Source organism: Bos javanicus, chromosome 19 (genome assembly GCF_032452875.1).
Source record: "Bos javanicus breed banteng chromosome 19, ARS-OSU_banteng_1.0, whole genome shotgun sequence".
Classification (NCBI taxonomy): Eukaryota; Metazoa; Chordata; class Mammalia; order Artiodactyla; family Bovidae; genus Bos; species Bos javanicus.
Window position 1 is genome coordinate 53,625,523 of NC_083886.1, and position 16,218 is coordinate 53,641,740.

Here is a 16,218-nt window from a genome sequence, read left to right on the forward strand (position 1 = left end):
AAATAAAGAACTTTAAAAACTGAAACTTTTTGCTCTCATGGTTAATTAACTTAGATAAAATGCAACATGCTATTTCTTTCCTCCCCAGAGTTACAGCAAAGACACAGGTAAAATCATGGTTATTTTAGCCTCTCCATTCCCAGGTGTGGACCGGAGACACAGAGCTATTCAGTAAAAACTGACTTTACATAATGTGACAAGTAGTCTCCCTTACCACCATAGGCCACAGTGGGAAAAATTAGGATATGTGAATTTTACATTATGTTCTGCGTTAGGTAACAATGACTTACTCAAAATCCACAGGGGGTGGCTAGGTCGATTAATTTTATTTTTTTCAACTACTAAAAATGATTTATTAATTTTTTTTTCATGATTTACTAAAATTTAAAAGTCAACGTACAAATTAGAACAATGACAAAAATTCAGACTAAAATGGTTTAAATAATACTAAATTTTTAATTTCAATTTTTATTTTAATTAAACCTTTTAAAATATTTTTATATAAAATTGTAATTCTAATGTTTGATATCCATCTAATTGTCAAAGAATTGGTATCAGGCTTCAATATGTTTCATCTAGACCTATATGCACAAATGTAGGTTAATAAGATTTGTTTTATATTGTAAAGCATTCTTCATTTGTTACTATTGCCAATACAATTACTAATTCATGAGAACCCTGGGAATCACAAATTGGAACTTCAAAGAGGAGTAAGAAAATAGTTCCTTGTTTCTTTTGGGAAAGGATACTTAGTTATCACAGAAGCAATACATTCATACTCTCGGAAAGGAAGGAGTAGACAAATTCATCGATCTGTCTTTCCCCTTATCCAAGTACTTCTGCATTCAGATCTTCCCCATACTTCCTAAATAGTTTCTGCTTCTGATGTCAGTAAGGCCACAACACACAAACCTCACAGCATGCAGACACAGGAAGCAGTCTTGTGTTTCAAGGGGCAAAATCAGAGAACTGGAGCAGAACAGGGTTAACCACAATGAAACCAAGCAGGACCCTGCAGGGCCTTCCAAGGAACCGGGTAGGGTTTTTTAGATGAAAGGATTCACTATGAAAAAACTACAATAGAAACTAGTACATGATTGGACAGTACAATGCTCTACCTGGGGACTCTGGGTGGCTCCCAGAAGCATAGCCAGATGAGTGAGTAGCCGGATGAGAAGGAAGACCACTGGGGACATCTGTCGGTCAGATACCACGGGCGCACCTCTGGGTGGTGGGTTTCCCAGGACGTGGCCAGTTTGAGTCCTGTCCATGGTGTCCCTGGAAAGGACGAGAGAAGACAGGGTGAAGGCTGAAGAAGACCATTTCTTCTGGCTCTGGGGGCGCACTTCAGAGTCTCAGGACCGAGAGACCAGGTTCACGGTCTTGAAGAAAATGATGCTGAAAGTTACTGATTGTAATAAGCCTAGACCACTTTTCCAAGTCTTTTTCTTTATAGACAGCCCCTTCTGGCTGACCAAAAGCCCACAACAGTATAAAGTGGCTGTTTGTGAGACTAGTGGGGGGGAAGAGGGGCAATATAATAGTAGAGGGTTTGAGGTACAAACTATTATGTATAAAATAAGCTACAAGGATATATTGTACAACACAGGCAATATAGCCAATATTTTATAACTATAAATGGAATATAGCCTTTAAAATTGTGAATTACAATACTGCACACCTGTAACTTATATAGTATTGTACATCAACTTCAGTTAAAAAAAAAAAAATGTATACCTGTGATGGATTCATTTTGATATTTGGCAAAACTAATACAATTATGTAAAGTTTAAAAATAAAATAAAATTAAAAAAAAAAAACAAATAAATAAACTTTTCTGATAAGCAGCCCTGAGATGACCTCTAAAAATGGTTCAGCATTCACTTGACCCAGAAAACCCCACAAAATCATGGAAATCAAGATTCACTTTAAGAACATTGGTGAAAAAAAAAAAAAAAAAGAACATTGGTGAAACCGCCCCGGCCATTGAGGGTGTGCATATCCGAAAAGCCACCGAGTATCTGGAGGATGTCACTTTACAGGAGCAGTGTGTGCCACTCCACTGTTACAGTGGTGGAGCTGGTCGGTGTGCAAAGGACAAGCACTGGAGCTGAAGGCAGGGTCGGCGGCCGAAAAACAGTGCTGAATTTTTACTGCACACGCTCAAAAATGCAGAAGGTGATGCCGAACTGAAGGACTTAGATGTAGGTTATCTTGCCTATCGAGCACAGCCAGGTGAACAAAACCCCACAGTGCGGCACAGGACTTACAGAGCTCAGGGTTGGATTAACCCCTCCATGAGCTCTCCCTGCCACACTGAGATGATCCTTTCTGAAAAAGAACAGACTGTTCCTAAACCAGAAGAGGAGGTTGCACAGAAGAAAAAGATATCCCAGAAGAAACTGAAGGAACAAAAACTTAAGGTACGGGAATAAATGCTGCAAAAAATAAATGCAAATAATAATAATGAAATAAAATCATTATCAAAACAAAACTGGCTGTTTGTGCTACTGCTGGGGCCATATGTCAGGATGGTGGTCTGGACCTGCTTCTTGCCCTGAATCAGTGGGGGAGCGGCAGGCAGGCAAAGGACAGAGTCTGGAGTAGCTGACATTAACATGGAAGTACATACACACTGGTCTCCTTTTCCCACATTAAAAACTAGGATCCAATCTCTGCAAAGGATTTGGCATCACACCCAGATGGGAGGTGCAGTGTGATGGCTGTGTTCAGCTGAAATGATACTGGAGATTCTAGGACATTCTAATAGTTTATGGAGATAACAGGTTAGAATATTTTAAACTGTAACAGCACCAAAATAGCTAGACTATAAGATCAATGTAGAGAGGTCACACCTCCTATTAAGGGAGCATTTACAACCATACTTGTCTAATGAGCAAGTGTGGGATTATGAGATCCAGTTTTTAGCTGGATTCTGAAGTATTTGATAAGATTGACTAGGTCCCTCTATTTTTCTCAAAAAAAAAAAAAAAAGAGTAAGCTAAGAGTTTGTAAATGACAGACTTAAACTCCCCCTGAATCTGGTCACCCTGTTTATGTCAAGCAATTTCTACAGGGGTTGTAACCAAGGTTCAACTGGAAGATATTTGAATTAAAAAGTATTAATAAGTATTAAGGTAGGTCTGTTTTTGCATTAAAAGCCCAGTTAGCCAGTGACAGATCAAATGCCTCACTAATGAATGACCACAGAGACCTTGGCATTGATATCCAACATGACCCAGATCCAAATGTACTATCATAATTGATAATATATTTAGTATCGATTTATCAACTGGAATAGAAAAAGCCGCAAAGCACATGGTTCGATTATTTAAAAAGGAAATAGAAAATTACATACTTGATAACACGAAATCCCTCCTTCGGTAGGTGATTAATCCCTCCAATTGGAGCACGACAGTCAATACAAAAGCTCTGTTGCATTGGCTTGCCACACTAGGAGAAACACAAATGTGACCCCAGATCAGTTTGGACAAATCCCAAAGTGAGCACATGCTTAGCACAGAAGGTAGTGGATGCCACTAGGATTGCTTCCTTCAGTGTATGTGTATGTCAGGTGGGGCTGCAGGAGCCCTGGGAGACAGGGCAGGCACTCCGTGCCAACTGTGCTGTGTGTGTTAGTAGCTCAGTCATGTCCATCTCTTTGCGACCCCATGGACTATACCCACCAGGCTCCTCTGTCCAGGGGACCCTCCAGGCAAGAACACTGGAGTGGGTTGCCATTTCCTTCTTCAGCCAACTATGTTGTATGTGGGGAAATTTAGACTTTTTTAAAAAATAGAAGCTATTAAGTTTTATTCCCAGTCACTTTATGGACAAATATAGAAAACTCAATCTTTTATTTTGACATTCATCACTGTTTTCCATTCATTCTCCTATGAGTTTAATGCTTCATTATCTAACACCAGGAATACTACAGTAGCTTCCAAACTGACTTCCTTAAATGGCATTCCTTAATGCCATTTAGACTTTTTTATTTTTAAACAATGTCACCATATGATTTACTACTTCCAAAGGTTCATTTTTCAAAATCAGATTGTGTGCTACTATAAATACACTAGTAGTCTGTAACAAACCAAACCAGTCTCAGATTTCTGGACCACAGAATTTCAGAACTGGGAGCAGTCTTAGGAAGAATCTATTTTAATCCCATTTCATGGACAATGAAGTGAGAAGTTCAGAAATATAAGGTGCAAAGCATGTATCCAGTTTATCCTCCATGCTGCTTATTTACTGTATTAAATAACATTTGTCTGTTTCAATTCAATAGCCTGTTCTGAGCATGTATAGATGACACTATGAATGGCCCTGGCTAGATGCTTTGGGACTCAGACATGAACAATACACGCATCTTCCCCTCACAGGCTTACAAGCCACGCATCTCCTTTTTCTACCCCTCGCTGTCTAGACTGTCTCCTTGCTGGGCTAGTAATCTAGCCTGCAGTCTAGTCAACACCTTGTCATCACAAAGACCTGTGTTGCTGACTCTGTACTGTAGTGGCCAGGAAGGACTGCCAGCATGGTTCCAGCCCTGCAGTTTGGTCTTTCAGGGGACCTTGAGCAACATCTGGAGGCAGTTTTATTTGTCACACTGGCTGGACAGGATACTACTGCCATCCGGTGAGTTGAGGCCAGGAATGCTTGTAAACCTGCAAGAATGCCCAGGCCAGCCCCACAATAAGGCCTTATGTCCACAGGGCTGAGGTCAAGAAACCCAGGCTGGAAAACCTTCATACCGTTTGGAGGTTTAGTCAGAATACCTAGTGAAAGTGAAAGTCACTCAGTCGTGTCTGACTCTTTGCAACCCCATGGACTGCAGTCCATGGAATTCTCCAGGCCAGAATACTGGAGTGGGTAGCCCTTCCCTTCTCCAGAGGATCTTCCCAACCCAGGGATCAAACCCAGGTCTCCTGAGCTGCAGGCAGGTTCTTTACCAGCTGAGCCACAAGGGAACCCCAAGAATACTGGAGAGGGTAGCCTATCCCTTCTCCAGCAGAGCTTCTCGACCCAGGAATCGAACCCGGGTCTCCTGCATTGCAGGTGGATTCTTTACCAACTGAGCTGTGAGGGCAGCCCCACAGAACAGCTGTCAAAATGAGTCTGTGTTCTCCCCAGAAGTCCAGTCTCTCATTATCCTCCTCCCTCATGGGCCCCCTCCTCGGACCTGGAGGAGGAACATGCATTTTGAACCTCCCCAAACCCTATCCCATATACCAAGACTCACCTCTCCTACAGAGCACACGTGACCATTGGGACATGCTGTTGAAAGAACAGGACACAATGTTGGCTGGTGAGGCTTTGCCTAATGACCCACCATTAAAAGGCAAACCTAACTCCCTGCTTTCTGGTCTAACCAAATAATGACATGGACTTGATGTCCTGAGCATGTTACCAGAAATCTTAAACTCTGCTAGTTTACTAAAAGACATTTGACACATACCAGGAGCTCAGCTTGTATCAGTGAAAAATAGTGTCTGCATTTAATTTCACAAAGCAAAGAGAAACTAGATTACAGGCTCATACCAGGGGTTATTTTTGGAGGCAAAATGGATAGTATTTTATACCCTCCATTTATTCTCTTTGATTTTTTTTCTTTTTGCTGTGAGCAGGTTTTATAACAACTTTTAAAACTACTTTAAAAAGATTATCTACTCAAGACAATGGCAAAATTTACATCAGGTCATGGGTTATATTATTTCCTCCCTCAGGTCTATATTTCTAAAAGAACTATCTTTGGGTCAAAACCTTGGTTGTTTTGTGAGCTGGCCCTAGACTGAGTTCCTGATGTGGTTCCCAGTGCCCCCTTCTCCCCCAAAAGGGCATATTCCAGAAAACAGAAGTGCATATGAAAGGACCCTTTCCCTGTGACTAAGAAAAAGAATGATCTGGTTCATCCACAGTCAGCAGGTACCAATTCCCGCAAACTGTTCATGTTCTGCAAAGGCACCCATGGCAGGAGGAGGCAGGCACCTTGGACCCTTCAGGCACAAACCCATGCACCCCCATTCTATACCAATGTTTCCTGTAGTTTTAGGTTGCTATCAAAGCTCAGGAGTGGGATTCCGCCACAGGCCAGCACTTACTGTACCACGTGACTCCTTCCAGACCCTTCCAATTCCTAGCTTGAGCCAGTAAGTCTTCAGGCATCGTTGGAAGAAAGGCATTCTGAAAAGTCAAAAAAGCAGAGCTGGCTTTAGCTTAGTGAACACATCGACTGGCTGTCGCTGCTCAGCAAGAGGCCTTGAGTAAGAACGTGACCTTGATTTTCTTTCTTCTCGACCCCAAATGCTCTCTATGAAGAACACAGAACAGCTCTCTATGAAATGACAAAGGGCAAGGCAAGGCTTTCGCCATCATGTGGACTAAAGCATCAAGTGAGAAAGAGGAAGACGGCGAACCTACAAGATAAACAGGTTCAACAGTTTCTGAGGTACCGGCTGGGTCTCTAAAGTTTTCCCTGTGAAGGCAGAAGAAATCATATCCCAGTCTTACCACCATGAGGTGTGGGAAGAAGGCCAAATTCTTCAGGGGTCCTAAGACTTGGCTTTGTCCACAGAGAAGGACGGTTGCAGCATGAACAGCCATTTCTATTACTGTCCCTTCCAGGTTGCTGACCCCAGGACCTGTCTTCAGCAGGGGTAGTTCATTATTCACAAGGGATATTGCAAAAGCGCTGATATCAGGAGACAAGGTGTTGCTTTTCTCAATGAATTTCTTCATAGCCTCACATTGCTGACAGGAAAAAAAATACATCAAATAAAAATATTATATGAATAGCAGGAGAAAAACCAAAGGTTTTCTCTTATGTTAGTCATGCTTTTTGATACCAAAAACTTATCAAATATGTGCTTAAGAGGAATCCTCTGGTGGTCCAGTGTTAGGACTACCATTTTCACCGCCGAGGACCCGAGGTTCAATCCCTAGTTGGGGAACTGAGACCCCTCAAGCCACAGGGCGCAGCCATAAATAAATAAATAAACAAATAAAGTTAGTTGCATTAAAAAACTGTTAAATCAAGGTTAGAATGGCTAAATGATTACTGCCCAAAGGGGAATTATCCAGAGAAATCTCCTCTACAAACACAGAAACCACAAATGCAAGCACTAGTTTTGAAAATTCTGTTTTGGAAAACATTATTAAGACATTTTTAAGACAACTTTATTTTTATTTATTTATTTTAAATTTATTTGGCTTCAATGGGTTTTAGCTGTGGCATGTGGGATCTAGTTCCCTGACCAGGGATTGAACCCAGGCCCCCTGCATTGGGAGTGCAGAGTCTTAACCAGGACCACCAGGGAAATCCATAAATCATTTTTTTGACTTTAGTTTTAATTGTTACCCTAAAAGCTTTGGGTGAAACAGAAAGTAGTTCCTCTTCATAAGAATGCTGAAAACCTCCATCCAAGACTTTTTAAAATTATGGGCATAATTGGTGTACATGACTTTCTTTTTAAATAAGTATTTATTTACTTGGTTGCATCCAGTCTTCGTTGCGATATGTGGGATCTATTTCCCTGACCAGAGATCAAACCTGGGCCCCCTGCATTGGGAGCGTGGAATCTTAGCCAGTGGACCACCAGGGCAGTCCTGGTGTTTGTGAATTTTACCTCTATTCAAAAAATCCGTTCAAATCATGAGACTATGAACACAGCCCTGGAGGCTGATACTCACCTGTGGCTTAGGATGGAGGTCTACATTATGGGATCTGTACAAGGTGGCGACCTCTCTAAAAAGTGCTAACAGTAGGTAGACAGCCTCCTGACTTGTGGCGCTCCTACAGGCCTGAAAAAGCAAGGACATCAAGTGAGACTTTTCAAAGTTATACAGTTATAGCTCAGGGCCAGAATCTCATGTTATCTATATGTGAATAAAGAATGAGATCAGTACTAAAGCCTTGGAGATGGTAGGGAGCCTTTTCCAATACCGTAGGCACCTGGAACCCTGCACCTCGTGACCATCTTCTAGAGAACAACTCTTCAAAAACATTCTCATATTAAACGGAAGGTATATTTATTAAATAGCTTACAGCAGAAGTGACAGAGATTACTATCTGTTCTCTTTCTGACTGCTTCCCTGGTCCCTTTTGGGAACTTTTGCTAAACTAAGATATTTCTTTCCTCTGTTTCCAGCAAAGCGCCAAGGTAAATAACGACTCAGAAAGGAAATAAGAATGTAACAATTTAAGGATTGTATTTTTAAAAGCCTGCAGCTATTAAAATAAACACATGCATATATCTCTATGGGAATTATGAGGTTTTGCCTCCTGTGCCATCGCATCTCAGAGCAGAGGAATCCTGGAGGAAGCAGCTTTTCAGCAGGGTCTCAAAAAAAAATAATGGACCTAAATGAATCAGAAAAGAGCTGCTGGTTGGCTCTCACAAACCCAGCAACCCAAATCAACCACTGCCACTCCCCTGTTTTCCAGGAGAGCTCACGAGGCCATGGACATAGGACTTCCAAGGCAGCATGTCACCCTGTGGGGCTTCTTCCATTGCATCATTTGACCCTAACAAGACAAGACTCAGGCTGTGAGGGGCCACTGTGTACACAGAGAAGCTGCCAGCCTGGCCTACCTCCAGAGCAGCCTCCACAGCCAGGGGCTTGGATTCCAGAATGGCTTTGCCCACTGCATCCCGGACAACCTTGTAGTCGTTCCCATGCACCAGATACCGATCCATCTGGCCTGGATGATCCCTCTGCAACTCCAAGAACACAGAGGTTAAGCACGGTGGGTACAGGGTGGGAAATATTGACAAAGAACCTTCTTGATAGGTAAAGAAACCAGGCAATCACTGAAGGTTTAAGGGCAGTTGAACCAGGTTTCCGAGGCAGACTGAGGCACAACAGCTCACTGCTGTTTGGGAAGCACCTCCTCCTCACTGGATGAAGAGTGGGCGGAAATCTAAGGGAGGTGATACTGCAGCTGCTTTCCGTCTGCACTCAGAGGAGAGCACCAAAGGACTGACGAGTCAGGCCTAAGTTCCAGTTGGGAGGAAAAAAAAGCCAGGATTTTTAATGCCATTTTTGTAACCCCAGGACAGTAAAAATTCATTCATTTCTGAGCACTAGGAGAGGACTACTGAGCAGTCCTGAAGCCAAAATGACTGCAACTCTGTCATCCCTAGACTTTTCCTGTCTTGCCTGCTGAGGATAAAAAGGGCTTATTTTACAGAATGAATGACTTTTAATTTGCTAAAGGCCAAAGCCACAGAATCATTCTTTTGCTTATCCTGTGTTGAACTCAATCAGAAGTGATGCCTACATACGCTTTGCAGGTAGATGACAAACCAGAAACACACACAGACACACCTGTCCCCTAGGCAGATAACCGCGATCACAAGCTGGGTCAATTGAAACCCAGAGACAGAGGACCAGACCAAACCAGATGCAAGCATTTTCTGGGATGGATGTGGGAGAAGGTCAGGGAGGAATGGAGAAGCAGCAGCCCTCTTCCAGGGGTGGATGGGACAGGGGAGCTGAGACAGCACTGGGGCTGCCGGACTGCCCTTCTCACCTGCTGTGCGATGACTTCCTTAGGAAACACCCAGTGGGCCGGATGGCCCTCTTTGGAGAGGCTCTGCACAAACTCCATCCCCTGCTGGCTGGTGAGCTTCCTGACCAGGTACACTCGGTACCAGTCATTGTGGACCCGGGCACAGAAGCGCTCCACCTGCTGCAGGTAGCGATGCTTCTCCTCCGCCACCTCTGCAGAGCCAGTGAGAAAGGCCAAGTGATTGGTGAGGGTACTTGTCAGTTAACTGTCTGGAACAGAGGCTAGTAAAAGCTCTGTGCCTACCCTTTGGGAATTCACACTGAGAGAACTAACCTAGAAGAAAGGGGCCATGGTACAGACCAGTATTATTCTGAGAACCAGCTTCCCACACTTCCTGAATTTCTAAATCATGGGGGCTCCCAGCCTGTGGTCAAGAAAGGTTGGGAAGAAGACCTGCCTGAGCCATCCTGAAGCTCGGCGAGGATCTCAGATGCCTTGTCAAGACAGAGGCGGATGCGGGCCATCTTCTGCAGGTGCTCCACTGAGGCCTCACCAGCAAGCCATCGGCTGCATCCCACTGGCTGGTATGTCCTAAGGAACTGGCCTTCCTCTCGCAGGTATTTAAATTCATCCCTTATGAACAAAGCATTATTCTTCTCATGTATTGAATCCTAGGAAACATAGGACCAGAAAGAAAGGACATTATTCTTTTTTATTTACAAGACCCCATCTTTGAAATGTCACCATTGTGGTCATGGACAATGTAATAAGGATAAAGAACAGTGTTGTGGGTTTGAGTGGATATTTTTTGAATCGTGAAAAACTAACAGCTCTTTTCATTTTTATTTTAGGGACCAGAAGGAGGGAAAAGAATAAAAGCTATAATGAAAAAAAATTTTTTTTAACCTAATTTAACTTCTCATATGCATTGTAAGATTTTTGGAAGAAACAACAATACAAAGATAATAACAATTAGAAGTATTCACAACCTCAGCACCTGCAGAGAGGCATCATCAACTTTGGTGGCATATTCGTCAATGCCTTTTCCCCCCTCATGCACGTGCACATAATGCCAATGTAGGCAATTTCTGAGGACAGAAGTAATGTTTCTGAGTCATTTTTCCCCCTAAATGGAGTACAGCATCTGTTACTGTCACCACATAAATTATATTCCATAAATTTTCAGAAAAACACTATTCCACTGCATAAACCATGTGGTTCTGAGAGCCTGCAAAAGAAATGTAGTGAGGTGATAGTCAGCTTACCTCCAGGCAGTTGCTAAAGAGCATGTACAGTTCAGTTTTATCTTCAGCCAGGAATGGTTTCTTTTCTAACTCGGACAAATAAATCTGAATATACTCTTTCACGTCACAGAAGCTAGGGAAGGAGAAATATTATATATACCTGGTTAGCTAAGGTCTGGAAACCCATTTTGTCAAAACAAAGGTATGAAGTATCTATCTGCCTATTATTCATTTCCTGCTTCCTGTATAATTATATATATACATACATACATAGCTGGGAAGATGCCCTGGAGAACAGAATGGCAACTCACTCCAGTATTCTTGCCTGGAGAATTCCACGGACAGAGGAGCCTGGCAGACTACAGTCCATGGGGTCACAAAGTGTCAGACACTACTGAGCAACTAACACTTCCACTTTCTCACGTACACAGATGTGTTTATATAGTTTATAACATGATTTTATGAATAGTTTAGCACCAACTTGGAGGAATATAAAATTTCGTATTTCAGATGGGCTTCCCAGGTGGTTCCGTGGTAAAGAATCCGCCTGCTAATGCAGGAGACTTGGGTTTGATCCCTGGGTCAGGAAGATCCCCTGGAGGAAGAAATGGCAACCCGCTCCAGTATTTTTGCCTGGAGAATCCCATGGACAGAGGAGCCTGGCAGGCTATAGTCCCTGGGATTGCAAAAGAGTCAGACACGACTTAGTGACTATACAATAACAATTTTATATCAGCTGTTCTCAAATTTTTGGCTCAAGGACTCCTAATAGACTTAAAAATTAATGGGAACCACAAAGAGCTTTTGCTTCTATTGGTCATATCTTTTGATATTTATAATAATAGAAATTAAAACTAAGAAACATTGAAAATATGTATCAATATTCATCATTTAAAATAACCATACTAAACTCATCACATATTAATATAAATAATATTAAAAAAAATCTTTTCCAAAACAAAATTTCATTAGTAAGAAGGGCATTGTTTTTCAATCCTATCAATCTTTTTAACGCCTGGCTTAACAGAAATTCACTGGATTCTCAAATCTGCTTCTGCTTCTAGTTGGTTTCACTATATTATATGAGGAAAATCTGGTCTCATACATTATGTAGTTGGAAAAGGGAGAAATATTTTAGTAGTCTTTTCAGGTAAATATGGAAACTCTCTTTTGATGCTACACCAAAAATGATAGATGATAATTTCTAAAGATTAGTTTCAATGTGCAATCTGAAACCTTATCAATGCACTTTTCATAGTTAATTACATTAAAATCAAATGATCTGCCTTGTATATCAGACAGATTTCTTTTTGATCATTGCACAATTCTGTGACATCAAGAACCAGTTACTTCATAAATACTGATTCGCTGAGCTGTGCATATTTTGCAAATGTCGACACATTTTTATTTTATATTTTATAAAACCTCACATTCATTCATATCACCACCCATGTTGTCAAAAAGTTTGTACATATTAGAAAGCTGACAGGCTCACAGTGGAGAATACAAGTTTTCCAGCATTTTATTTTATTGTTTTTTAATTTAGCCATGCTGAGACTTGAAGGATCTTAATTATCTGACCAGGGATTGAACCTGGATCTTCAGCAATGAAAGCGTGCAGTCCTAACCACTGGATCGCCAGGGAATTCCTCCAAACCTCTAAATATCTGCTTATAATCTTGAATTTTATAATCAGCAACAAAACTCTCAGTTTGTGACAGGCTCACCTCACTTATTTTCAAGAAAACGCCTGTCAACCAACTGCCCAGGTTTGAGTGTCATTTGTCAGTCATTCTTTCAAGTACAAGTGGTATTTCACAAAAAGAGCAGCCAGATCAGGATGTAACTCAAAAACTGCAGGAGTGGTTTTCCTTGACACAACCTTGTGCCTTGATGTGCTGCTGGAGGCTTTGTGTGTACCTCTCATTATAAAACAACATTAACAGTCATATCCTTAAGAGTGGGGATTTAGTAGAATTAGTACTTTTTATAGCTTCATCAAGGACATTACATGAAACTGGCATTTTAAAAAATTACATGTGCATGGTGGTGACAGAAATAACGGCCCCTACCAGGGTCTTTCCTGGCAGCTTTATCTCTCATCACTTTAGTAACATCAGTGCAAACATCAACAAGTTGAAAAAGTCACATGCCATCTTAGTGTTATCTGCAGTCTGGTCAACACTGTGCCATGCACGGGTCTGCCCAGACAGCAGGTGCCTACATTTCCATTAAGTTTGTAAGTCCAGTCTGATTCATTCTTAACACACAAAAGTACATGAACCACAAAAAGCAATGACAGAAGCAAGTATTTTTAAATCCAGGGAATGACCATTCATATTTTTAAACAGTGTTTATGTCTCAAGATTTTTATTTCAAAATCAGTTCTGTAAATTTTACTCTAAATATTCCAGAACAAAGCATTTACCTTTGAGTGTACTTTGTACTCATATTAATGTGTCTATACCTTATGTCAAGAGATATACATGTCAATGCACTTTTCCCTTTCTCTAAGCAAAGAGATTCACATGAATACAGATTTCACACATTTCCCAAAATTAATGAAAATCACAGAATAGCAAGAGGCTCTTTTCATATCTCAAGGCAACTGTGTCTATCTATATGCCTTAAGAGCCATTTTCGGGTATAGCAAGAAATGTATTTTAAGAGTATTTTATTTGAAAATCCTGTTTGAGAAGACAATTTCATAAATAATGAGGGGGGGGGGCACCAAAATAAAAGGTCTGTAGACAAGGCTGCAGTGGTTTAATCTCTATCTTAAGTCACATTTCAGACATTTAAGTTAGAAGTAGTTGTGTTTGTTGGAACTTTTCTTATAGCATCTTGATTTTGCCAGCACCTCAAGGTGAACTCTCTCAAGTTAGGACACAGGTTGAGAAACAGAGTATATTCCAAAAGACATCTTCCAAATGCAGATCAGCTTTCTAAGAATTTTTAAAAATAACATAATTCGACAAGCCCATTGAGCTGAGGCGCCATATGGGCTTCCTTGTTCATTTATAGAACCAGAGAAACTTAAGAGCACAAGCAAAACTTAGACAACATCAAGAGCAAGGAGTTTGAGTGGAGATTCTAAGTTACGGTCCAAAAGCCCACAAAACTTTGTAGCTGTGGAACTGAGATGAGAATTGCAGATTCCTGACTCCTGACTTCCTGCACCCACACGTCTCACAGCGTTCTGTCCCCTTCCCCCAAATCTGTCTTCTTCCTAAACACGTGATTGTGGCCATACTGAACTCACGGCCAGCATGTGATATGCCAAGGATACAGTCCGTACAGATAAAGGAACCAGGGCATCTCTTGCTAAAGAAGCTTTCCCAGATAGTGAGCTAGCTACCAGTTCTGCAAAGAATGCTTTGTGGCAAAGAAAAAGCCATGAGGAGAAAAAAAACAAAGAAGTCAAGGTGTTTCTGAGGCAACTTCATGTTTGTGGTGCTCACCTGTATTTTAAAAGCAGTTTCAGTACCACTGAGCGGATCACGGGGGTCTTATCCACGACATCATCAAAAGGAGAAAGAGATTTTGTATGTTCACGGCGTCCTAAAACCAGAAGGAGAAAGGTAGATCATTGTTCACATCAGACATAAAAAGTGAGATGAAGAACTGAATTTTTAACTCCACTCACGTTGGGGAGCCTCTCGAAGGAGCTCCTTCTCAACAAAGAGTAAGGATAGCAGGTCTTTGACTACTTCCTTCTGAGGTGGAGAATTGTCTTTGAAGCACATGGTAGAAACCAGGTCCACGAAGAAACTATTGCACATCTGCCGGAAGCGGGCATGTTTCTCAATGACCTCCCTTGGGAATGGTTAAAAACCATGGTTAAAAGTCTAATAAATTGTGTTCCAGAATTCCTCCCTATAGAGTGCTCTGGGATTTGGATAGCTTTTTTCTTAATTAAAAGATTCAAGTATCTCCTTATATTGATTAGAATCAGTCTCCAGAAACTGCAACAGATAGTACGCACCCTTGGCTCTTTTGAGAAAGACTTTGATCATTTGGACCATCTAGTAATAGCTTTTATATCCCAAGAGTTTCTCAAAGCTCCCATCTACTGGACTTGTCTTATGCCGCACTTTTAGAAGGCATGAAACGGGAAGAAAACCAACCTCTTGGGCTATTTTAATCAGTGCCCCGACGTGAGTCTGAGTGAACTCCGGGAGTTGGTGAGGGACAGGGAGGCCTGGCGTGCTGTGATTCATGGGGTCATGAAGAGTCAGACACGACTGAGCGACTGAAATGAACTGAACTGAACTGAAAGGCACTCAGCCAGACAACAGCTAGCTTTAGCCTCAAATCATAGAACGTGGATGGCATTTACACATCAAGAGGATAAGCCAGTTGCATCTAAATGCTTTGGGTATTTGTGATGGCTTTAATTAGTTTACAACTTTCTGGGTTTTTCCTCCAATTTTTCAATCTCCTGCTTCTGTGCCCATGCATGTCTTGGGGAAAGGATAATTTTCAGACACTAGGTGTTTATAAAGGTACATAAATAGTTGTCTTTGTTAGGACACTTCTCTGCTATGAGGCTTTCTAAGGTCAAAAGTATATTTTAAAAATAATTTTATTTATTTTTGGCAGTGCTAGGTTTTCGTTGCTGTGCAGGTTTTTCCTCTAGTTGTGTTAAGCAGGGTCTACTCTCCAGTTGCAGGGCTCAGGCTTCTCATTTCGGTAGCTTCTCTAGTTGCGGAGCACAGACTATAGGGTGCCTGGGCTTCAGTAGTTGCAGTACATGGGCTCAATAGTCGGGGCTCAAGGCTCTAGAGCACAGGCTCAATAACTGTGGTGCACAGGCTTATTTGCTCCGCCACATGTGGGATCTTCTCTGATCAGGGATCGAACCCACGTCTTTAGCATTGGCAGGTGGATTCTTTACCACTGAGCCACCAGGGAAGCCCAATAGTTATATTTTTGAATATTGTATTTGCAAAAAAGGAAGAAAAAGGAGGAAGCTTTCTCAAGAGAAAGGCTGTTTTACCTGTGCTCCTGGGAAACAGTTGGAGAGTATCCGTCTGGTAAGTCGGTTAAACACAAGGGGCATCCCATATGCCCTAGCCTGAGGTTAACTTCAATGCAGCGCAGGCAGAATACATGGTCACAGGGCAGGCAAACAGGATCCTGTGCATCTCCCAGGCAGATGGGGCATGGCTGAACCCCAAACCTAGAAGCCAAAAAGGGTGGTCAGTTTTAAAGCAGGGAAGTGGGACATGAGAAGCAAAAAACACAAAGCTTCCGAATTCTCAACCTTGCAGATCCCTAACCCAAAACCTCACCTGGTGAAACTCTCGCTGACCTGGTCCTTACATTCACGAAGAGTAGTCATCACCGCCATGAAAGGCCTGTGGGTCTTCATGTCAGAGTTCTCTAGCAGGCACTGAAAGAGAAGGGCATTGGCAGGAGGGCAGGGGGCAGTGAGGAAGAGCAGAGGTCAGCCAGGCAGCA

The 16,218-nt window shown here is 41.9% G+C and overlaps 1 protein-coding gene across 5 annotated transcripts in view; it reads right to left on the reverse strand.

Annotated features, from left to right (window-relative positions):
* Window positions 1-16,218, reverse strand: part of LOC133232779 (E3 ubiquitin-protein ligase RNF213-like) — a 120,286-nt gene that overhangs the window by 11,863 nt on the left and 92,205 nt on the right. For all 5 annotated transcript variants that reach the window (XM_061392629.1, XM_061392628.1, XM_061392626.1 and 2 more), the window contains 14 exons: window positions 16,050-16,150; window positions 15,755-15,937; window positions 14,402-14,571; window positions 14,217-14,316; window positions 10,777-10,888; window positions 9,969-10,182; window positions 9,533-9,723; window positions 8,592-8,714; window positions 7,690-7,800; window positions 6,511-6,750; window positions 6,102-6,183; window positions 5,243-5,277; window positions 3,359-3,453; window positions 1,119-1,278 (listed from right to left, as the gene is read on the reverse strand). In XM_061392629.1, coding sequence (XP_061248613.1) covers window positions 1,119-1,278; window positions 3,359-3,453; window positions 5,243-5,277; window positions 6,102-6,183; window positions 6,511-6,750; window positions 7,690-7,800; window positions 8,592-8,714; window positions 9,533-9,723; window positions 9,969-10,182; window positions 10,777-10,888; window positions 14,217-14,316; window positions 14,402-14,571; window positions 15,755-15,937; window positions 16,050-16,150 — 1,917 coding nt within the window. The remainder of the gene's footprint in view (window positions 1-1,118; window positions 1,279-3,358; window positions 3,454-5,242; window positions 5,278-6,101; window positions 6,184-6,510; window positions 6,751-7,689; window positions 7,801-8,591; window positions 8,715-9,532; window positions 9,724-9,968; window positions 10,183-10,776; window positions 10,889-14,216; window positions 14,317-14,401; window positions 14,572-15,754; window positions 15,938-16,049; window positions 16,151-16,218) is intronic.